The 24,719-nt window shown below is 33.4% G+C and overlaps 1 protein-coding gene and 1 long non-coding RNA gene across 5 annotated transcripts in view; one reads left to right on the forward strand and one right to left on the reverse strand.

Moving 5' to 3' along the window:
- Window positions 1-23,343, forward strand: part of LOC115438025 (homer protein homolog 3-like) — a 64,375-nt gene extending 41,032 nt beyond the window's left edge. For all 4 annotated transcript variants that reach the window (XM_030161469.1, XM_030161468.1, XM_030161467.1 and 1 more), the window contains 4 exons: window positions 5,332-5,488; window positions 15,745-15,852; window positions 16,025-16,105; window positions 22,532-23,343. In XM_030161469.1, the coding sequence (XP_030017329.1) occupies window positions 5,332-5,488; window positions 15,745-15,852; window positions 16,025-16,105; window positions 22,532-22,717 (532 nt within the window). In that variant the 3' untranslated portion in view covers window positions 22,718-23,343. The remainder of the gene's footprint in view (window positions 1-5,331; window positions 5,489-15,744; window positions 15,853-16,024; window positions 16,106-22,531) is intronic.
- LOC115438026 (uncharacterized) lies at window positions 20,199-23,530 on the reverse strand. The gene is made up of 3 exons (XR_003938012.1): window positions 23,384-23,530; window positions 22,365-22,370; window positions 20,199-20,211 (listed from the first exon to the last, which is right to left on the reverse strand). It is a non-coding gene; the product is annotated as an uncharacterized LOC115438026 (long non-coding RNA).
- Window positions 23,531-24,719: the final 1,189 nt, after the last annotated feature.

Genomic DNA, 24,719 nt, shown 5'->3' on the forward strand with positions numbered 1-24,719 from the left:
ACCTAGAATTGGTTACAAACCCATTTTCAGTGGGTCCTTTGTGTGGGCAAAAAATGATATTAAGAAACCAAACCTGTGCTTTATTGTTTTATGGAGCTGAGTGCTACCATTCATCCTCCCCAACAGTAGGTGGCGGTAATGCGCTGTAATGGTAATTAACACCAGGCATTTCACAGCATAAAAAAAAGACCTAAAAGTTTCTATTCAAATCAGGGCGAAACTCAGGTATGACAGTGACTACATTAGATATGATTTTAATTCTTGAATAAGTGATTGAATGCACTTTTAAAGTTTGAGTATGTTTTTGTGCATGTTTTTGGTTTTGGTTTAAATGTACCTCATTTATTGCTAAAGGGAATACAGTTGCAGAAAAAGTTATTAGACCATCAAAAGTCATCAGAAACAATGGTTATGCAATCAAGTACTAACTCCTGTGTGTATCATGTGACTAAAACAGACAGAAAAGAAAACATGGAATGCCTAAAACAGTGGTTTCCAGTCTTTTTTTGGCTCGTGACCCCATTTTAACATCACAAATTTCTGGCGACCCCAGACATTCAAAACAGAGACATTTTTTTTGCAAAAATTAATTTGTTTTTGATTGTGTAATTGTTTGCTATACTATGTTGCAAATAAACGTTAATTTTAGATGACATTTAGGCTGTATAACAGTGATTCTAGTAATTGATAAAAAATTAAAGCTTTCTTATAAAAATTTACATTACATAGCCTGAATGTTGCCTAAAATTAATGTTTATTTGCAACATATTATAGCAAACTATTACATGATCAAAAACAAATTTTTAGCAAAAAAAAAAGTCTGTTTTGAATGTCTGGGGTCGCCTGAAATTTCAAATAATTTATAAAATAAAAAATTAAAACTTACTAATAAAAATTTACATTATATAGTCTAAATGTTGTCTAAAATGAATGCTTATTTGCAACATATTATAGCAAACTATTACACGATCAAAAACAAATTAATTTTAGCAAAAAAAAAGTCTCTGTTTTGAATGTCTGGAGTCACCAGAAATTTGTGATGTTAAAATGGGGTCATGAGACAAAAACGGTTGGAAACCACTGCTATGTAATGTAAATTTTTATCAGTAAGTTTTAATTTTTTATCAATTACTAGAAATTTCAGGCGACCCCATTTGAATTCCAGGCGACCCCACGTGGGGTCCCGACCCCAAGGTTGAAAAACACAGGCCTAAAAGCACTGTTTTTGTCAGTGCAATGCCATAGATATTGATGGAGGAACTGAAGTGATTTTGGTTTTTATCAAGAAAACATGGAAAATGACTAAATATCATCTCTGAAATTAAACTACTATGAGCTATTTTTGTTGTTATCATTATATTTGTCCAATGAAATGTACCTTTAGTTGTACCAGGCATTAAAATGAACAAGAAATAGAAGAAAACAAGGGTGGTCTAATAATTTTTTCCATCACTGTATGTCCATATTTAGCATCGCCACCTGCTGGTCAGTTTGGTTTATCATTACACTTGTCTCCTGTGTTTTCATACTGTGACATTCTGTATCATCTCAGGTTCAAAACACACCATCTTTTCATTAACCCTTTCATGCATGAATTATGAGAACCTTAGCTGAGATTTTTTTCCTGAGTGTCTTTATTCCTCTTTAGGCATGAAAAAACAATGCGATTGAATTTTTTTTTTAATAAACCTGTTTTTTATGAAGGTAGATTTGTTTCTTTATTGCTTCAGCTAAAAAAAAATCCAATGGAAAAAAAAGTGTTTGAATGCAAAAACAAAAAAATATTTATGATCCAAAAAATTCCATTTGAACACTTTTTTTTTTCTCTGAAGTGATTTTTTTTTTTTAATTGATTTTTTTTTTTTTTCTTTCAGTTAACAAACAACAAATCTACCTTCATAATTTTTCGTGGGGTTCCAAAAATGTCCACTCTGCCGGACACCGTGTTTAATTTTTGAAGCAAAGAATGCAATATCAGAAAGTGATATATGAATAAAAAAACATTCTTAATGCATCTAATCTGATGTTTTCTCACATTTTATCATATTCCCAATTTTTATTAGCAATTCATTTACACTTAAACATGTCACTATAGATCAGGTTTATCAAGAAAAGCAAAGTTACAGTAATGGTATGAATGTCAGTGTATTATTATGGGATGGTGCATAAGTGTCCACTGTGTTGGCTGATATGCACATAAAACAACAAAACCCATGAATATACAAGAGAACAGCTGAAGAAGAACTGTCCACTGGAGTGACCACTGTGCATGAAAGGGTTCAATAAATATGAGCAGTTCAACTTTTATCACTTTGGGTCACAGCTTGTCATTAAGGGATGATCGTGGGTTCCGTAGCCAGACCAGCTGAGAACCACTGCTCTACACCTTTACTAACATATCACTGTTGATGCTTTCTCCACCCTGCCTGCACTCTCCTCCACCTCCAGTCCAACCTCCTCATGTTAAACAAACAGAGCCTAAATGTTACATGTTGTACCTTTAACTTTGCAAAGAAATGTTTGCAGATTTTCCACTTCTTTGCTTCTAAATTTGTCTGGAGTCTGTCCCTTCATTTACTTCAGAGCAAGGTTATTATCGTTAACGAAAACTAACGAAATGACAAAAATTAGAATTGTAAAAACATTTTCATTAACTGAAATAAATAAAAACTATAAATAAAAGAAAAAAAAACAATAACTAACTGAAACTGTATTGTGTGTTTACAAAACTAACTAAAATGGATAAAAAATTATGGATAAAATTCCCTTTGTTTTTGTCAGTGTCGGATTGATATAAAATCGATTTATTTCACTCAAGCAATTTTAGTTTACCATATGATATTTAACGGTTCGTCACTTCTCGTCACTTGTGGTTTCCAGTCGTCTTCTGGTCCCCACTCTACCTGGAAACATGGAGACTAAAGTTGGGAGAAAACGGCAGAGTCCTGTCTGGGATTTATTTGAATATGACAGAAAAGAAGAGAAAACATATTAAAAAAACTAAAACTAAGCATTTAGAAAATAACAAAAACTAATAAAAACTAGCTAACCTGCTCTAAAAACGTATTAAAACTAACTGAATTAGAGAAAAAAAAAGGCCAAACTAAATAAAACTAAACTAGAATGAAAAATCCCAAACTATTCGAACCTTTTTTCAGAGTAGCCTTTACTATCTGGACAGCAGAGACTTTAGATTCAGAGCCTCCAGGAACAGGCTGCAGATGAATGGGCTCTTGTTGTTTGCCCTCTGAGCATTTCAATGAGTAAACCACTGCTTTGTTTTAAGACTTATGAAATGACCTCCACTGGGTAGTGAGTGTGCTGCTTCAGGCTGCACTTCATGTTATTGAGCTTGTTAACTTTTGGAGCACCTTGTTTTTATTTTTTATTTTTTTGGTGTTTATTGGGTCAGCTGTGTTTTCATCATGTTGGAGCACTGAAGGTGGCTTCTAATACACTGCAGTAACACACCCTTTATGGACATTAACCCATAAATACCCAGTACTCCTTTTATGTCACTTCCCAAATTTTCATAATAATAATAATAATAATAATAATAATAATGATAATAATAATAATAATTATTATTATTATAATTATAATTATAATAATAATAATTATTATTATTATTATTGTTGTTGTTGTTATTTATTTAACCTTTTTTAAGTGATTCATCTCATTTATTGTAATATTATCCTCTGTATTTTGCATTTTCTCAAGATAAATCATATATTTTCCTATACTTAATTCACTGATCATGTAGATGTTCATTAAAGTTTAGATTAAAGTTCAGGGTTATTTTATCAAAAACAGAGAAAGCTGAAGAAAATATTTTTTTTTTCCGTAAAATCTCTCATTAACTGAACATAAACCCAGTGTGTCCATCCACTGTCACTGATCCAGCTCCATGGGTTTGACTGGTGAATCAATGCTGTAGATCAGGGCTGTCAAACTCATTTTAGTTCAGTTCCACATTCAGTCCAGTATGATCTCAAGTGGGCCAGACTAGTAAAATAATAACAGAGGAAAAAAGTGAAATTAGATTATGATAATGTTAATATCTACAAAAATCTGAATAACATGAACAACTGGAAACATCTTAAGAAAAACAAGTGCAATTTTAACAATATATAATTATTTTTAGAATTTTTTTTTCACTTAATTCAAGATTTTTTATTTTTATTTTTTATTTTTTTTGCTTAATTCGAGATTTTTTTGTCTTAATTCAAGATTTTTTTTTTGCTTAATTCAAGATTTTTTTTTGCTTAATTCAAGATATTTTTTGTCTTAATTCAAGATTTAATTCAAGATTTTTTATTTTGCTTTATTCAAGATTTTTTGTCTTAATTCAAGATTTTTTATTTTGCTTAATTCAAGATTTTTTTTTGCTTAATTCAAGATTTTTTATTTTGCTTAATTCAAGATTTTTTATTTTGCTTAATTCAAGATTTTTTTTTAACATCTACAAAAATCTGAACAACATGAACAACTGGAAACATCTTAAGAAAACCAGTCCAATTTTAACAATATTCTGCCTCAGATTGTCACTTTTTCATTTTCTCATGTGCATTATAACTTACATTACAATTACAAATGCACGAAACATTTAATAACAAACAGAATATTGGTAAAACTGCATTTATTTATCTTAAGACATTTCAGGTTTTTCACATTTTTTGTGAAATAACAGTTTTTAATATAAATATTTCCATGTAACTTTACTTTTTATTTACACTACAACAAAGATAAAATTGGCTGTTTTCATTATTTATCGGTTTAATATGATAGTATTTTACTGGTTCTGACCCACTTGAGATCTAATTGGTCTGTATGTGGAATCTGAATTAAAATGATTTTGACATCCTCGATTGTTAATATCTTCGGTGTAATGTTTGTATTTCACAAATTCATCCCAGGGGCCAGACTGGATCCTTTGACGGGCCAGATTTGGCCCCCAGGGCCACATGTTTGACACCTGTGATGTAGAAGATGATGTGTTTCCATGGTAACTACGGAGCCTCTGAACGTCCAAATAGGTCATATCTGATGACCATGAAAAGATGATAAACTGTATTTTACACCAATTATTTACATGTATTGATCGGATTAATGGATCAGCAGTATTAAACAGTTCCATCTGTAGATGGTTTTGTTTGGGTCTTTATGGGTTAAGTACAAATACAACCATGCATGGTGTAAAATATTAAAATAAAAGTACAAGTGTCAGACAAATACACTGGACTAAGTATTTGCCTCTGAGATGTACTGGAGTAGAACCAGTGGACACATTATTTTAAGGTTAATGTGGTTTTATCTAAATGTGTTTTTCAGGTCTATCTGTGAAATGAACTTGGAGGCGGAGCTCTTCACTCTGCAGGACAGTAACACTAAACTGGTGGCGGCGTTACACGAGGCCAACGCTAACGTGGAACAGTGGAAGAAACAGCTGGCAGCCTATCAGGAGGAGACGGACCGGCTCCGAGAACAGGTGAGCACGTACACGTAGGACATGGAATTCAACATGTCTGCTTCTGCCTGTGCTTCGTTTCCTGGTCTTTGTCATCATTTGTTTTGTCTTCGTCATCTTCTTCCTCTTTGTCGTCATCGTCATCATCTTCTATGTAGTCATCATTTTCTTTGTCTGCTTCATTTTCATTGGCTCCTCCTTCCTCTTCATCTTCTTTTTCATCATCCTCTTCTTCCTCTTTATCTTTGTCTTCTTTGTCGTCATCGTCATCTTCTTCTATGTAGTCATCATTTTCTTTGTCTTCATCTTCATCATTGTCTTCTTTGTCCTCTTCTTCATCCTCTTCTTTGTCCTTTTTGTCTTCATTTTCTTTGTCTGCTTCACCTTTATTGTCTCTTTTTCTTCCTCTTCATCTTCCTTGTCCTCTTCATCTACTTGTTCATTGTCTTCATCTTCATTGTTTTCAACTTCATCATTGTTGTCTTTTTCTTCATTGTCTTTATTTTCTTCTTCATAATTTTCTCATTATTATTATTATTATTATTATTATTAGTAGTAGTAGTAGTAGTAGTAGTATTTTATTATTTTTAGCAGTAGTACTATCAGTATTTGGTGCATATTCTCATTTTATACATTTTATTTGTGTTCTATTGTGAATAAAATATGGGTTTTTCACATTTTACACAACATCTCATTTTTTTGGAATTAGAGTTCCAACACAAACCTTTTACATACAGGAGCATATTTCATATCTATTTAAATGGATTACAGCTGCTTAAGTGATAATTCTATACCTTAGATCACAGGTGTCAAACATGCGGCCCGGGGGCCAAAACCGGCCCGCCAAAGTTTCCAATCTGACCCACGGGATGAATCTGCAAAGTGCAAGTTAGGGCATCGAACTCAAAAATAATATCATAATAACCTATAAATAATGACAACACCAAATTTTTCCTCTGTGATTTGGCACAAAAAACATGAAATTATGAAAATATTTACATTTACAAACTATCCTTTAACAATGACATGTGAAAAACCTGGACAAATATGAACCACCTGAAATGTCTAAAGAAAATTATGTACAATTTTAACAATATTCTGCCTGTTACTAAATGTTTTGGGCCTTTGTAGATTTGATTTGTAATGCATATGTATAAATGATAAGTCGAGGCATAATATTGATAAAATTGTACTTATATTTCTTAACAAATTTCATTTTTCTGCTTATTCACATCCTTTTTGTTTGGATAGTTTGTAAATGTAAATATTTGCATAATTGAAAGTTATTTTTTGCACGAAAACAGTTTGGAGTTGTCATTATTTATTGGCTATCATGCTGTTATTTTACTGGTCCGGCCCACTGCAGATTAAATTGGGCTGAATGTGGAACTGAACTAAAATGAGTTTGACAGCCCTGCTTTAGATGTTCAACTGGGCCAAAATAAGTTCAGGAGGTCCTGTAGAGATCTGTAAGCAGCTGTGGAATGTAATTCGTACAAATCTGAGGTACTTCTACTGGAGGCAAATATTAAACATTTTACTCCTTTACATTTGTCTGAACCGTTTAAGATTGCAATTTTTATCGTCTTCCTGTCCAGTAAAAACCTTTCATGTCCAAGTAATAATTGAAGGATTAAATGTTGTTTACAGGCTGTGAAACTTGTCTGCAAGAAAAACAAACTCTTTAAAATCCCTCTTGGATTAACTAGAAATTGCATTGTCACAAAGTCACAAACAGACCTGTTTTTCTGAGCTCATGATAAATTGTTTTTATAAAGGACAGTGACACTACAAACGCATAAAAATCTAATAGATCACAGGTGTCAAAACATGTGGCCTGGGGGCCAAATCTGGCCCGCCGAAGGATCCATTCCGGCCCTGCAGGATGAAAGTGGAAAAATGAACCTGAACAGTCCAGGTTGTCCAAATCCTTTTGGTTCAGGTTCCACATACAGACCAATGTGATCTACAGTCAAAAGAACAACACAATAACCCATAAATAATGACAACCACAAATTTTCTGTGTGAAAAATTATGTGGAAAAAATTTAAGTGAAAAAAATAACATTATACTGTGAAAGTATTTACATTTACAAAACTATTCTTTCACAATAAAATGCAAAGAAATACATAAATAAAAACAAAGATGAACAACCCCAAATGTGCAATTTGAACAATATTCTGCCTGTTACTAAATGTTTTGTGCATTTATGGATCCACTGTGATCTGGAGTTGTGTTAATAATAAGAGATGGAATATTGTAGAATTTGTTCAAATTTTAGTTCCAAACTCCAAAATTTTAACAATATTCTGCCTGTTACCAAATGTTTATGGAACATTGTGTGTAAATGTACATGTAGAAATAATAAGTCCAGGCAGAATATTGTTCAAATTGCACTAGTTTTTCCAAATGAAATTTCTGTTTTTTTAGGTTATTCACATCTTTTTTGTAAAATGTAAATATTTGTATAATTTAATTGGGTTTTTTTATACTAAAACAAAAAGAAAAACTTGGATTTGTCATTATTTATAGGTTATTAAGTCATTATTTTACTGGTCTGGCCCACTGCAGATCAAACTGGGGTAAATATGGAACTGAACCAAAATGAGTTTGACAGCCCTGCTATAGAATATAATGCATGGATGTAGATGAACCTAGTGACAGTAAATGAAGTGGTTCATATGAGCTCAACTGTAAACATAGAGAAGTAAGGAAACACATCATATATAACAGTACAACTCTCACAGGGATCATTTTATTCCACATTTATGATTTATGTTTCTACCTGTAATACTTTTGTGTAACCCTCAAAGAAACAAAAACAAAACAAACATCTACTAATTGAAATTTTGGATAAAACAGGATGTTTTTTTGTTTTTGTTTTTTTTTTTTCCAAAAAAAAGTTGTAATTTTAAAAAAATCTTAAGTCTTATGGTCATAGAATCATTTCTTGGCTACCAAGTTTTATAGTGTTGCAACCTCCCCATTTTGTAATTTTTTCATAAAATAGGTGTTTTTCCTGTTATTACTTTTTAGTTGGTTTTTGGGTAATTTTTTTTGGTGGTTTTTGACTAATTTTTAAGTGGTTTTGGGGTCATTTTGGGGTGATTTTTAGGTGTTTTTTGGATAATTTTTGTGTGATTTTTAGGTGGTTTTTGGGTAATTTTTAGGTGGTTTTTGGGTAATTTTTGGGTGATTTTTAGGTGGGTTTTTGGGTGGTTTTTGGGTGATTTTTGGGTAATTTTTAGGTGGTTTTTGGGTAATTTTTAGGTGTTTTTTGGATAATTTTTGGGTGATTTTTAGGTGGGTTTTTGGGTGGTTTTTGGGTAATTTTTAGGTGGTTTTTGGGTAATTTTTGGGTGATTTTTAGGTGGGTTTTTGGGTGGTTTTTGGGTAATTTTTGGGTAATTTTTAGGTGTTTTTTTGGGTAATTTTTGGGTGATTTTTAGGTGGTTTTTGGGTAATTTTTGGGTAATTTTTAAGTGGTTTTTGACTAATGTTTAGGTGGTTTTGGGGTCATTTTTGGGTGATTTTTAGGTGGTTTTTGGGTAATTTTTGGGTGGTTTTGTGTGGGTTTTAGGTGTTTTTTGGGGGGAATTTTTGAGTGATTTTTAGGTGGGTTTTTGGGTAATTTTTGGGTAATTTTTAGGTGTTTTTTGGGTAATTTTTTTTGGTGTTTTTTGGGTAATTTTTGGGTGGTTTTTGGGTGGTTTTTAGGTGTTTTTTGAGTATTTTTTAGGTGGTTTTGGGGTCATTTTTGGGTCATTTTAAGGTGGTTTTTGAGTAATTTTTAGTTGGTTTTAGGGTAATTTTTGGGTGAATTTGGTGATTTTTGAGTTGTAATTTATCATTTCTACATAAAAAAAAAAAAAAACCCGATAGCTTTTAAAAAAAACAAACTGTCAGTTACAGACATATAACAATAACAAGCACTTGATTTACACTTAAACATGTTACTCTAGATCAGGTTTATCAAGAACAGCATAGTTACACTAATGGTCTGAATGTCAGTGTATTATGGGATGGTGCATTAGTGTCCACTGTGTTGGCTGATACGGAACTAAAACAACAAAACCCATGAATATACAGGAGAACAGCTGGAGAAGAACTGTCCACTGGAGTGACCACTGTGCATGAAAGGGTTAAAATACACACTGAACTTTGATGAACACCTGCATAAACAGTCAATTAAATACACCTACATATGGTATAATAGAAATATGCCTATTCAAGATACCCGCTTTTCACTGAAAAATACAGATGATAACATAATAAATGATGATAAATCATGAGAAAGATTAGATGGAGAGAAAAAAATCATGTGGAAATCATCACAAAAGCAGTTCTATGGCTTAAGGGTTAAATTGAAGCTTTGACTGCAGGATTTCTAAGCATAATGGAGTATCTTCACCGAATTAAAGGACGTAAACACTTCTTCCAGCCCCATCTCCAGGCAGGAGCTGATTGTTCATGTCTAATGTCACAGCTCGTTCTTAAAGCTGCGTACCAGACATTTGGTTTGTTCCTGCAGAGCTGAAATCAGAGCCAGGTGAAGCTAACGGCTCTGCTGTCAGGTTGTTTCTGGTGCCAGTGCTCGTTCTCATGCTGGTTTTGATTGGCTCACACCGGTAACACACTTCATCATTCTTTGACAAGACTTGTGCTCCAGGAGATTTTCCTCCAAAGGTTTAACCCTTTCATGCATACTGGTCCCTGCAGTGGACAAAGCCGACACAGTGGACACTTATGCATCATCCCATACACTGTAATTCATACCATTAGTGTAACTACACTGTTCTAGATAAACCTGATCTGCACTAACATGTTTGAGTGTTGAAGGGATGGGGATCAAATAAATTAGACTTCCTCCCATTCGTTTTCAAATGTGCAAATGAAGTCATGTATGTGTATAAGTTTTGTTTTTGTTTTTTTGTTTTCCTCCATGACATCTTACTACCTGTTTTATTTCTAAAGATCAAGTAAGATTACTTTGTGTTGTTGCATATTCGAAGTAATAATAATAATAATAATAATAATAATAATAATAATAATAATAATAATACGTCGGTTTAATATAGCGCTTTTCTAAGTACTCAAAGACGCTTCACAATAAACAGCCAAGGGACAAGCACACATCAAATGGGCAGACAGATACAGAGTTAATACTAAATGGTAATCAAAGAACAAATACAGAGACAAATACGGACAAAAGAAAAGACACAATAGAAGGCAGATGAGAGTGCGTGAGAGAGTAGTAAACTTAAAAAAAAAAAAAAAAAAAAAAAAGGCTTGTTATTGTTACTAAACTGCAATTAACTGGGTTTTTTTTTGCTTTTTTTTGGGTTTTTTTTTTTACAAAAAAGTTTTTTTTTTTGCATATTATTTCCATGAAGTGAGTAATGACTAGTATTTGAGTTTGTTAAAATGTGAGAAAACAGCAGACTAGCACCATTAAAAATGTTTTTATTTCATAGATTTCACACGATATATCAGTAAGTCTGTGTTTTTTTGCTTCAAAAATTAAACGCATGGTATCAAGCGGACATTTTTGGAACTCCATGAAAAATAGGTTCGTAAGAAAATTTTCAGTCGCATTGTTTTTTTCATGCCTAAAGAGGAATAAAAACACTCAGGAAATAAATGCTGATTAAGGTTCTCATAATTCATGCATGAAAGGGTTAATCAAGGTGTTCTCATGCTGGTTTTGATTGGCTCACACCGGTAACACACTTCATCATTTTTTGACAGGACTTGTGCTCCAGGCGATTTTCCTTCCAAAGGTTTAATCAAGGCGTTCTCTGTGCTGGTTGAACTGGTTCATACCCACTGGTGTGTGTCCCAGTGTGTGCTGTGTGTATGTGGAATCTGTTCCATTTCAGCACCAGGGAGTGGGAGCCTCAGGGGGTTTTACACTTGAATTACCTTTCAGGTTCCAGTGGATGCAGATGCTTCTGCCCTTCCACTCATCAATAAAAGGTATTTTCATGTTTGCTGGTGACTGATTCCTCTGGGAACGACCTTGCCTGAGGCCCAGAATTACAAACCTCCCCCATTTAAAGCTTTAATGCCGTTGATCCATCTATTACAGCCTGACTTTGCAGTATTGATTATTTAATTCGACAGGACTGGCTAGAAACAGTTTTCAGCATTTTCAGAACCCGGTCTGGACCAAGGTTCTAATAGTTTTGGATTTTTCATTATAGTTTAGTTTTATTTAGTTTGACTTTTTTTCTCTCTAATTCAGTTAGTTTTAATTAGTTTTTAGAGCAGGTTTGCTAGTTAGCTTACCAGCCGACAGGCCGTAAGCTATTGTCGTCATGCGGCATCCGTCGTCGTCGTCTGTTACAAAAATTTCAATTGTCTTCTTCTCCAAAACTACAATTCCGATTGACTTCAAACTTGGTATACAGCTTCTGTATGATGATGTCAACAAAAGTTAGTGAAATTATTTGGATCCGGATCTGATTCTGGATTTGGTGCCACTTTGAAAAATGTCCCCATTATAAGAGATAGGAAGTGGATTGATGTGATAACTCAGTAAATCTAAATGATATCCAGTGTAAATTTCTACAGTCCAGCCCTGATGGGGAGATGACCAAAACATAATGTCCACATGCTGATCAGGATCTTCTTCTGGATCTGGAACTGACGCAAAATTTAATATGGGCTCTTATGGGGAAAAAAATTCAATCGTCTTTATCTCCCAAACTCCAGTTCTGATTGACTTCAAACTTGGTATACAGCTTCTGTATGAGGATGTCAACACAAGGTATTGAAATTTTTTCCATCTGGATCTGATTCTGGATTTGGTGCAACTTTGAAAATTTTCCCATTATAAGAGATAGGAAGTGGATTAATACAATAAATCAGTATCAATGATATCAAGTTGGAATTTGAATTTTTGACAGATCTGATTGGAATATGACCAAAACATGGGCTATTTCTGTAATAGAATAAATACACAGAACTGGGTGATAATAAATGGCATCTGGATACATTTCCCAAAGCTTTGAATTTGGCCGGTAAGCTACAGGGCCATTGGTCCTATTTTTTTTATTAGTTTTTGTTATTTTCTAAATGCTTAGTTTTAGTTTTTTATAATAATAATGGATTGGATTTTATATAGTGCTTTTCTAGACACCCAAAGCGCTTTACATTATTGACCCATTATTCATTCGCTCTCACATCCTCCCTCTGGTGGTGGTAAACTACATCTGTAAGCCACAGCTGTCCTGGGGCAGACTGACAGAAGTGTGGCTACCAGTTTGCGCCTACGGCCCCTCCCACCATCACCAAACATTCATACACCTGTGTGGGTGGCAGTGGAGGCAGGGAGGGTGAAGTGTCTTGCCTAAGGACACAACGGACTGACTAGGACAGAGCGGGATTTGAACTGCCAACCCTTCAGTTATTGGGCGACCCGCTCTACCACCTGAGCCACAGCCGCCTTTATATCTTTTATCTTCTTCATCGTCAAATTCAAATAAATCCCAGACAGGACTCTGCTGCTTTCTCCCAACTTTAGTCTCCATGTTTCCAGGTAGAGTGGAGACGAAAAGACGACTCTAAACAACAAGAGACGAGAAGTGACGGACCGTTACATATCATATGGTGCCAGCAGCTGAAATTGCTTGAGCAAAATAAATCGATTTCATATCAATCCGACATTGACAAAGATGAAAACGAAGGCAATTTTATCCATAATTTTTATGTTTTAGTTAGTTTTGTAAACACACAATACAGTTTCAGTTAGTTATTGGTTTTTTTTTCTTTTAATTATAGTTTTTATTTATTTCAGTTAACGAAAATGTTTTTACAATTCTAGTTTTCGTCATTTCGTTAGTTTTCAATAACGATAATAACCTTGGTCTGGACCGAGCTCAGCAGCACTATGTGAAGATGGGGACCAGGTGGCTGAAAATGGTTCAGGTCTCTGGGGTGGTTTGAGAGGGAGTGGGGTTTGTAGGACAGCGATATCCTACTTTCAATGTCCCAGTTAGGAAAAATGAAAAATCACCAGAGGGAGCTGGCATCTACTGGTTTCTTTTTTTCTTCTTTCTGCTCCTCGTCTCAAACACACAGTCTAAAATAATCCAACCGCTCTCTTTCAGACGCAGAGGCATTTTTAGAGGTGTCCTTTTTTCAGACTGCAGAGAGGATTTAGTTTCCTTTCACCTGATAATGGCAACGCTTCCCACATCTGACTATGGACTAATCTGAAACATGTTAAAACTTATAAAATGTGAGTCACGGAGGACAGGAAAACTGACAGAAAGTCTCCAGAGGCCAAACTGTCAGTTCTACTGCACTGGTAAAACAGCCTGAATAGAAACAGGCCCCTTAGGAATTAACAGGAAGTTAAGAATTAAAGTCAAGTTAGCGAAATATCATAAAGGATCTTAAAACTACAAACAAGAACCTCAAGCAGCTTCTCAATTACAAGAACCTAAGTACCAAGTTTCAGATCAATCTTCCTTAACCCTTAAAAACCCAATTATCCACTGGTGACTAAACTCACCTACTGATCTAAAATGTTTATCAACTTTACAACCACTAATCTTATCAATATGTTGAAATAATCTGTGTAAAATACAGTTTGTCGTCTTTTCATGGTCATCAGATATGACCCATTTGGACGTTCAGAGGCTCCGTAGTTACCATGGAAACACTGTCATCATCTACAACATGAATTCACCAGTAAAACCCATGGAGTTGGATCAGTGACAGTGGATGGAGACACTTGATTTATGTTCAATTAATGAGAGATTTGACTGAACAAGTCACTTTTTTCTTGAGTTTTCTATGTTTTTGATATAACAACCCTCAGTGTAATCTCATCATGACGGTTAACCCTTTCATGCATGAATTATGAGAACCTTAATGGGTCCAAACACAGTAATGTCCAGTCCGAGAGTGAACTTTAATTGATTTCCATTCCAACATTTATTTCAATATAAAGTAGCCTCTTGATTTGGATAATCCCTTATAGTCCAACTAAAGCAAAAAGGAATTTAAAAGTAAAAATGTGGGTCAAATTGTCTCTAAAATGTCCCTTCAGAGAGATTTTGAATACCATTTTTTGACCCTAATCAAGATATTTTTCCTGAGTGTTTTTATTCCTCTTTAGGCATAAAAAAAACAATGCGATTGAAAATTTTTTATGAACCTATTTTTCATGGAGTTGCAAAAATATCCACTCAGCTGGACATCATGCATTTAATTTTTGAAGCAAAGGAACATGCATTTACTGGTACACTGTGTAAAAAGAATGACATACATTTTTTAAATGCTGCTAATCTGATGTTTTGTCACATTTTAACATACTGTAATATTAGTTATTATTCACTTTATGGAGATAATACACACAAAAAAACACCTTTTTGTTTAAGAAAAATGGTTAATTGCAGTCTATTAACAATAACAAGCAATTGGTTTACACTCAAATATGTTAGTGCAGATCAGGTTTATCTAGAACAGCACAGTTACAGTAATGGTCTGAATGTCAGTGTATGGGATGGTGCATGTGTTCACTGTGTTGGCTGATATGGAACTAAAACAACAAAACCCATGAATATACAAGAGAACAGCTGGAGAATAACTGTCCACTGGAGTGACCACTGTGCATGAAAGGGTTAAAGTACATGATCAGTAAATTAGATATAGGAAAACACTAGATTTTCACTGAAAAAAATGCAAAAAATAGAAGATAATATTATGACATATGGTGATAAATCACTTTGAGGTTAAATAGAGAGAGAAAAGATCATTTGGGAACTACCACAAAAACACACTGGGTCTGTATGGGTTAAAAAAGGTGAGAAAAAGATTTTGTAAGTAACAAGGTCTGAGCAATGGACAGAAAAGACAGACTCAGAGATGCATCTAAAAGAAAAGGCCAAAAACTGAAGCAAGTTATGCTTAACCATTAAAGGCCTAGAACTAATTTTGTGGTGGCTTCAAAATTAATTTTTCTCCGCATCCCACCTTTCCTATCTGATTCATCACTATATTTCCTTTTACGTCTTCTATGTTTTGTTTCATCTTTTATGTCTTTTTTGTTGTTGCATCTTCCGGATCAGTTTCATCTTGTGGTAACTTTTATGTTTTTTGTCTTGTTGCATCTTTTACTTTCATCTTCTTTTGTCTTGCACATTTTTCCTCATTTAGTGTTGCATCTACTCTACTATTCTCATTCAGGAAACTAATGTGCACATGCTGTTATGGTAATGCATTGAATAGTGATAAAACTCATGATTTATTTATTTATTTATTTTTAGGTGGCTGAGTTGGAGGCCCATGGAGGCCACGGCCCCAGTGACCTGCTGAAGGACGAGCTGACCCAGTCTCTGGAGGAGCTGGAGGCCCTGCTGAAGGCCAAAGATGAGGTCAGTAGATTTAGAATATAAACAGCTGGAGACATACATAGGCATTTTGGTGATTGCTTCACCCTGTGGTGTAAATTATTAGTATTAGTATTAGTCACGGCTTTAGTCACTGAAGTTGTAGTTTAATGATTATTACAAGTTAACTGAGGGAAACCTTTGTTTTCCTTTTCAGGAAATCCACATTTTGCAAAGCAAGAAAGCAGAGTACCATGAGATGGAGCATCACAGAGATGAGGCCATACACAGATTACGGGTAAAAAAAGACAAAATCATATACTCTATAATAATACAATAGTAAAAGTATATTTCTTGGTGTTCTTAATATGCCTCATCATGTGTAAAATCCAGTAAACTGAATTATGAACTTGCACTGTAGGAGGATTTTATTGCATAATTATATTTTTAATGACTTTATTATAGTCAGCTGTCTTTTGTTGTGTTCATGTTTCTCCGGTAACTCAGAATGAACCTCGTCTTTTTGTCTTTTTCCATTTCACAGTGGGTGTCATTTCGTGTTAGCATGCATCACCCACATTGTCTGAGAGTGGAGCACAATTATAATTATATTAATTAGAAAAACCCAAAATGTCACTAAATGTCACACACTGAAGCTTAAAACTGACTGGATTATGAAGGGGACATTACTTTAAGGTCCACCAACTGCAGCTTTAACCCTTTCATGCATGAATTATGACAGCCTTAGTCAAGATTTTTTTCTTGAGTGTTTTTTTTCCTCTTTAGGCATGAAAAAAACAATGCACCTGAATTTTTTTAAATGAACCTATTTTTCATGGAGTTACAAAAATGTCCACTCAGCTGGACACCATGTGTTTAATTTTAGAAGCAAAGAAACATGGATTTAAAACTCATCATCAGAAAGTGATAAACTGTGAGGAAACTATGAAATAAAAACATTTTTAATGCCGCTAATCTGATGTTTTTTCACATTTAACATACTCAAATACTGGTTATTACTCATTTCATGAAAATAATATCTTCCTGAGACCCAGGAAATTGACAGTTGTAGCTTTTTTACACTAAAGAATTGTCTTGTTTGGAAACTGCATAATGCAACAGTTTTTTCAGATACATTTTTAAAATCATTTGTATTTATTTGTTGATTTTGTTGGGTTTCTGTAAATTGGCTTAGAGTCTGGTTTTGACCAACTCTGTATATAAAGTGTCATGAGGTAACTTTTTCGTTGTGATTTGCCGCTATATAAATAAAATTTGATTGATTGAGTGATTTGATTAGTTTTCCCCTGTAAGTCGCTTTGGAAAAAAGCATCTGCCAAATGCATAAATATATAAATATATATGAATATTTTTTTAATGGAATGTCCTTTGCGATGGACAGCATTTAAGTTAAACTGTCAAACTTTTGTCCCCTATAGAGGACAAAATGCATTGCTGGGTCTCAGGAGGATATGCACAAAAAAAAAAAAAAAAAAAAAAAAAAGCGTTTTGTTTCAGAAAACTGTTAATGACAGTCTAATAACAATTAGCAGTTGATTTACACTCAAACATGTTGGAGCAGATCAGGTTTATCTAGAACAGCACAGTTACAGTAATGTCTGAATGTCAGTGTATTGGATGGTGATTAACACTGGGTTACAAAAAAATGTTTTTTGCAAGTTGTCTAGGTTTTTTCAACTGAATTAGGACTATTTTGCACCGCTAAATCCAAAAATGACATCTGTTTTTCTCAATCAGGTCAGGTTTTTTTGCTAATTTGATTTTGAAAAATTTGATCTTCACACAAAATTGATTACATTTTTGTGACTTTATCAGTTGATTTTTTATATAGTTCTCACCCAAAATAGGTGTTAAGAGAAAAAAAAAATTTTTTTGACCAGGATTCCTGTTAGGTACAATGGTGTATTCACCGCAGATGTAGCAGAATACATCAGGCTTATTTTTGCAAGATCTTCTCGTCGAAGCCATTTCATTCACCTGTAATATTAAAAAAAACATTAATCATAAATTGGCAAAAGTAAAATCTTCAGAACTCGTTTATTGCAAGAAATATGAAAGAATTTTGTATCATATGATGTGAAAATGCCCATAAATGTAAGCAAAAATGTTAAAAAGCCAATATGTAGCATAGTTCAGAAAGTTGACTTGATTGAGCAAAATTAATGTGATTTTTGGATTCAGCACACCAAAATTATCCTAAGTCAGCTCAAAAAACTTAAACAATAAATTTGTTGTTGACCAGTGTAAGTGTCCACTGTGTTGGCTGATATGGAACTAAAACAACCAAACCCATGAATATACAAGAGAACAGCTGGAGAAGAACTGTCCACTGGAGTGACCACTGTGCATGAAAGGGTTAAAGAGCATGTGTAAAAGCTGTGGAACAGAAACATGTTATTTCTTCATTCTGTCACAGCAGTTATATTGTATAAACACAACCATACCTTTGGAAACTACAGGAATATTCTAGAGGCAAAATACAGCTTAAAAGTCACCATGTATGTGTTTTATACCCAGAGTTTTGTCTGTCAGGCAGAACTGGGTCATAAGTGAGAAAAGCAGAAAGAAGACAGAACCATAAACAGAACTATAGTCACTTTGTTTTTAGTTTGTCTAAGGTGATGTACAGTGTTATTAACTGGCAGGGGGTGTAAAATAAATAAATAAATAAAGGTAGAGGCTCAGAAACATCTCACACTCAGCAGAACTACCAGAAAATACAAGTTATATACAGTTGTAGCAACAAGTTTTGGCAGTGACATAAATTTAAAAAAATCTGCTGCTTCATTTTTTCTCTATGTTTATGAGCTACATTTAAGAACAAGTATTTTATAAGTTTCAAGTTGCAAACCATATTCTTTCAAGTCTGAAAAGGACAACACATCTTATATTTAATGTCATGAATGTTCAGTGTAGGATATTTAGTGACATCTGGTGGTGAAGTTGCAGATTGCAGCCCACTCTCACCTTTTTTTTAAGGGGGTATTAACTCTGGTCCACACTCAGATGGAAAAGGTGACAGTGAGGACTTTAACCCTGGATGCAAATGAAGATAAAATGAAAACAGAAGAAGAGAAGGAGGAAGTCTGAGAGCTACTGTAGAAACATGAGCTCTGTGTTATAAGTCGTGATGTGCTTTTACTGTTAATGTTTTTAGCTTTTATGTTTTATTGTGATTGATTTTATATCTGTACAGCACTTTGATTGAAAGCGCTTTACAAATAAATTATTATTATTATTATTATTATTATTATTATTATTATGAAGTGTAGTGATGAACAGGATTCTTATTTTTTGTGGTTATACAGTTATGAAAATATTAGTTCAATGGCCACATTCAGCTCAGTTTGATCTTGAATGGGCTGGACCAGGAAAATATTCACATACTAGACCAGGGCTGTCAAACTCATGTGAGTTCAGGGGCCACATCCAGCCTAATATGATATATAGTGGGCTAGACCAGTGAAATAAGAGAAACAACAGGATAAGAACTTTTGAGTGAAAAAAGTAAATTCCGTAAAATAAAAAATACACTTAAATATGCTTAAATATTTTACAATATACGCAAAAATACACTTAATTATGCTTAAATATCCTACAATACACGCAAAAATACACTTAAATATGCTTAAATATCCTACAATACACGCAAAAATACGCTTAAATATGCGTAAATATCCCACAATATATGCAAAAATACACTTAATTATGCTTAAATATTCTACAATACACACAAAAATACACTTAAATATGCTTAAATATCCTACAATACACGCAGAAATATACTTAAATATGCTTAAATAGCCTACAATACACGCAAAAATACACTGAAATATGCTTAAATATCGTACAATACACGCAGAAATATACTTAAATATGCTTAAATATCCTACAATACACGCAAAAATACACTGAAATATGCTTAAATATCCTACAATACATGCAAAAATACAGTTAATTATGCTACAATACACACAAAAATACACTTAAATATGCTTAAATATCCTACAATACACAGCAAAATACACTTAAATATGCTTAAATATCCTACAATACACGCAAAAATACACTTAATTATGCTTAAATATCCTACAATACACATAGAAATACACTTAAATATGCTTAAATGTCCTACAATACATGCAAAAATATACTTAAAATTCCATTATGAAAATGTTTACATCTACGAACTGTACTTGAACATAATATGAACAAATATGAACAACCTGAAAATTCTTTAGTAAAATAAGTGCAATGTTAACAATATTACGCCTTAGTTTATCATTTATACATGTGAATCATAACTTACAGATCACAGTGGATCTACAAATACACCAAACATTAAATAACAAACAGAATATTAGTAAAGTTCCTCATACTTCTCTTCAGACGTTTCAGATATTCACATTTTTTTGTAAAAGACTAGTCAGTAAATGTGAACATTTTTGTGTAATTTTACTTTTTTAACTCTAAAACAAAGAGACAAATTTGCAGTTTTCATTATTTATAGTTTATTATGATAGTATTTTACTGTTCTGATCCACTTTAGATTGAATTGACCTAAAATGATTTTAACATCCTTGATTGTTAATATCTTCAGTGTAATTTTTGCATTTCACAAATTCACCCCAGGGGCCAGATTGAACCCTTTGGCGGGCCGGATTTGGCCCCCGGGCCGCATGTTTGACACCTGTGTACTAGACTAAAACAAAGACAAACATTTGAAGTTGTCATTATTTATTGTGTAAAAATGTCAAATTAAATTAATGAAAATATTTCAATTTGCAAACTATCCTGTCAGTAAAACATATGAATAGCCTGAACAACCTGAAATTTCTTGAGAACATTAAGTGCAATTTTAACAAAATTTGGCCTCAGTTTATAGTTTACACATGTGCATTACTACTTACAGATCAGACCAGATCTACATATGGGCCTAGCCAAGCGAGTGGGAAAGCACTGTGCAGCAATACTAATCATTTTATATCTGTTTAAATATTAATTTAGCAGCAACCATAATAGGTCAAATTGTAGGTCTAAGCAAGTACTTTAACATGCCATTAAGGAGTAATAACCAAATATTTAATAAAAACATGAATTTATCGTCATTGACAAAGTAACGGAGTGAGGAAAAATATACAGCAGTTATTTAAGGTTTGGAAAAAATACCAAAAAGTGCTGTTCCCCAAGGAAAGAGCAAATATTTACCATACCACCCTTTTCTTAATACATGAGAGTACATTATATCCAAAAATGAAACTGGTATCATTTTTATTTTAGTTTTAAAAGACATTAATTCATGGTAATGGAGTGAGAATCCAAAAAAGTAATGGAGTTCAGTGTGATGCACCCTAATAATAATCAAAGATTTTATTAAGATACTGATAAAATTGTATAGATAAATTGTCTTTAGGGACATATGTTTCATTACTATATTTAATACACATCTTTCTGCTGGGTTTTTTTTTTTTAAATAATAAATAACATTCAAAATCATTATAGTATTTGCATATTCTTAAATATAAGATTAGACACAGGCACATATTTATTTACACATTTCTATTTACATTCTGAATTTGTGCTGTACACATTCATTTACAACCTTTACTGTAATTAATTTACACTGTATTCTCATATATTTTCTTATATATCCAATTGTAATTCAGGTACAAATTAAATAAACACAGTTTTAAAAACTACAGATATATGTCTTTCATGCTGAGTAATCAAAAATATTGTTTTAGAGAAAAAATAAATTGATCCTGATGTTCACTTTTACTTGGCCAGGCCCAAATACACAAAACATTTAGGAACAGGCAGAATATTTTTACAATTTTGGAACTAAAATCAGTCTGACTTCTTTGCCTGTTAATACCTTCTGTGTACCTTTTGGAACCTTTTGTGTGCTGGCTTTGGCCCACGGGTCGTATGTTTGACACCCTCGTCTCGGATGCCTCTTATTCTTTCACACTGAACCTTTAGATCAGGGCTGTCATACTCATTTCAGTTCAGTTCCACATTCAGCCTAATATGATCTAAAGTGGGCCGGACCAGTCAAATAATACAAATAATAGGATAAGAACTCATAAATAATGTCAACTCCAAAGTTTTCTCTATGTTTTTGAGTGAAAAAAGTAAAATTCCATCATGAAAATGTTTACATCTATGAACTGTACTCGAGCATAACATGAACAAATATGAACAACTTGAAAATTCTTACAAAAATAAGTGCAATATTAACAATATTACGCCTTAGTTTATCATTTATACATATGCATCACAACTTACAGATCACAGTGGATCTAAAAATACACCAAACATTTAGTAACAGACAGCATATTGGTAAAATTCCACATTTCAGGCATTTTTTGTAAAAGGCCAGTCTGTAAATGTAACCATGTTTGTGTAATTTTACTTTTTTTTTACACTAAAACACAGAGGAATATTTGCAGTTTTCATTATTTGTAGGTTATTATGATAATATTTTACTGGTCTGATCCACTTTAGATTGAATTGACCTAAAATGATTTGAACACCATTGACTGTTCATATCTTCAGTGTAAATTTTTGCATTTTACAAATTCATCCCACGGGCCGGATTGGACCTTTTGGCGGGCTGGATTTGGCCCCCGGGCCGCATGTTTGACACCTGTGCTTTAGATTTATGAAAGCCTAAACACTGCCCTCTGTTCTTTTGCTGCAGGAGATGGAGATGCGTAACTCAGACTTGGAGAGGCGCATCCAGAACACGGAGCAGAACCTGAGTAACTCTCTGGAGGAACGGGATCGCATGGACAATGAGATCCAGAGGGCCATCGAGATCCTGGACATTAAGATCTTTGACCTTAATGACCTGCGTCAGAGTCTGGTTAAACTCATCGACAAATAAGACGGAGGGAAGCGGAAGCACAAACCCAGGAGAGAGATGGAACAGATGACAGGGTTCAGTTTGCAGAGCGGGATAAACCAATGAAACCAGGCCGAGCCGGTCCCTGTTATCTTCAAGCACAAGTCCAGCTGGACTGCAGGAAGGTTCCCCCATGTCTGTGCTGCAGTGCTGTGTGTGCAGTGTGGGCCTAAGCAGCAGCATATACATGGTAGTGCTTGTCCCATCTAATGTAACGCTTCACGTTGCTTTAAGGGTAACATTCAATGCAATAAACCAACTTTAAGGTAAGTGCTTAACAATGCTAGACGTTTACTATTGAGAACTGGTGCTTGTAGTTTTTCATAAGTATGACTTTTGTATAAAAACAGCAATGCAGTGTCAATATGGATGATAAGAGGCCTTTTTTTCAAGGGTTGAAAAGAGACGGAGAATGCACTCACACAAATAGACAGCCTGCAAACACAAGAATTATCCAGTACTGAAATAACAGACCAATTTCGACTAAAAAGAACTGATTTGTTGCATCACGTTGTTATGTAGAGCCTTGTAGCTGCACATGCACAATGTAGCAGTAATAATGTCGAATATATTACCGTTTTTTTGTGATTGCTTACATGCCAGTTGCAGAATTTTTTTTTTTCAACAAGTGACATCATATTTTAAAACTGGTATTTAAACGGTTAAAATCCTGAAAATTATTGAATATTTGGTAGTTTTGTGCAGAGCTGAAGTGGTCTAAGAAATTTATGGAGAAAAAGTTGAAAAAATATTGATATATGATCATTTTATATCAGTTTTTTTTTTTTTTTTTTTTTTTTTTTTTGATTTCTTACATCCCAGTTGCAGAATTTGGAAAACATCTCATATTTTGTGTTTTTTTTTTTTTTTTTCCAACAAGTGATATCATGTATTAAAACTGGTATTTAAATGGTTAAAATATAGATATATGATCATTTTATATCATTTTTTTGCATGTACATTTTTGGCTCCAGGGTCCTCAGAAGTCTGTAGTGTCTGTATTTTGGACCTGTAAGAGTCACAGATGTTAGATTTAAAAATGTCATAAAAGAAATATTCATGCTATCACCAGTAACACAACCATAATGATCAACAAATGTACAAAATGGCTGGTGGGGTCACTACAGGATAATAAACCTGTGAAACTCTTTCCCCCAACAGAGGGTCTCAGGAGGATATTGAGTATTTTCTACAGCATATTACTGCAGGTGGTGTGTGTGTTTTTTTTTGTTGTTTTGTTTTGTTTTTTTCAGTTAAGACAGTTTAGGTAAATCTGGACTTCCTTCAGTACATAAACAGAAAAAAACTGAACATTTTACAGTGATTTACATGTAGAGGTGTGAATATTCACCTTAAATCAGAAAATTAGACCTGTTAAGCCAGGGGTGTCAAACATGTGGCCTGGGGGCCAAATGTGGCCCACCAAAGGGTCCAGTTTGGCCCCTGGGATGTTTTTGCCAAGTGCAAAAATTCCACAGTCTTGAATTGAATTAAGCAAAAAAAAAAAAAAAAAAAAAAAAATTAGCTTGAATTAAGGAAAAACATCTTGAATTAAGACAAAAAAACAACAAATTCTTCAATTAAGTAAAAAAAAATCTTCAATTAAGCCAAAGAAAAATCTCAAATTTAGCAAAGAATCTTGAATTAAGCAAATAAATAAATAAATAAATAAATTTGCTTGAATTAAGGAAAAAATCTTGAATCAAGAAAAAAAAATCTTCAGTTAAGTAAAAAAATGTTCAATTAAACAAAAAAAAATCTAAAATTTAGCAAAAAATCCTGAATTAAGCAAAAAAAAAAAAAATTAGCTTGAATTGAGGAAAAAATCTTGAATCAAGCCAAAAATAAAAAATAAAAATCTTCAATTAAGTAAAAAAAAATCATCAATTAAGCAAAAAAAATCTCAAATTTAGCAAAAAATCTTGACTTAAACAAAAAAAATCTTAAATTAAGTAACAAAAATCTTCAATTAAGCCAAAAAAAA

The sequence above is a fragment of the Sphaeramia orbicularis genome, chromosome 17 (assembly GCF_902148855.1).
Source record: "Sphaeramia orbicularis chromosome 17, fSphaOr1.1, whole genome shotgun sequence".
Taxonomy (NCBI): Eukaryota; Metazoa; Chordata; class Actinopteri; order Kurtiformes; family Apogonidae; genus Sphaeramia; species Sphaeramia orbicularis.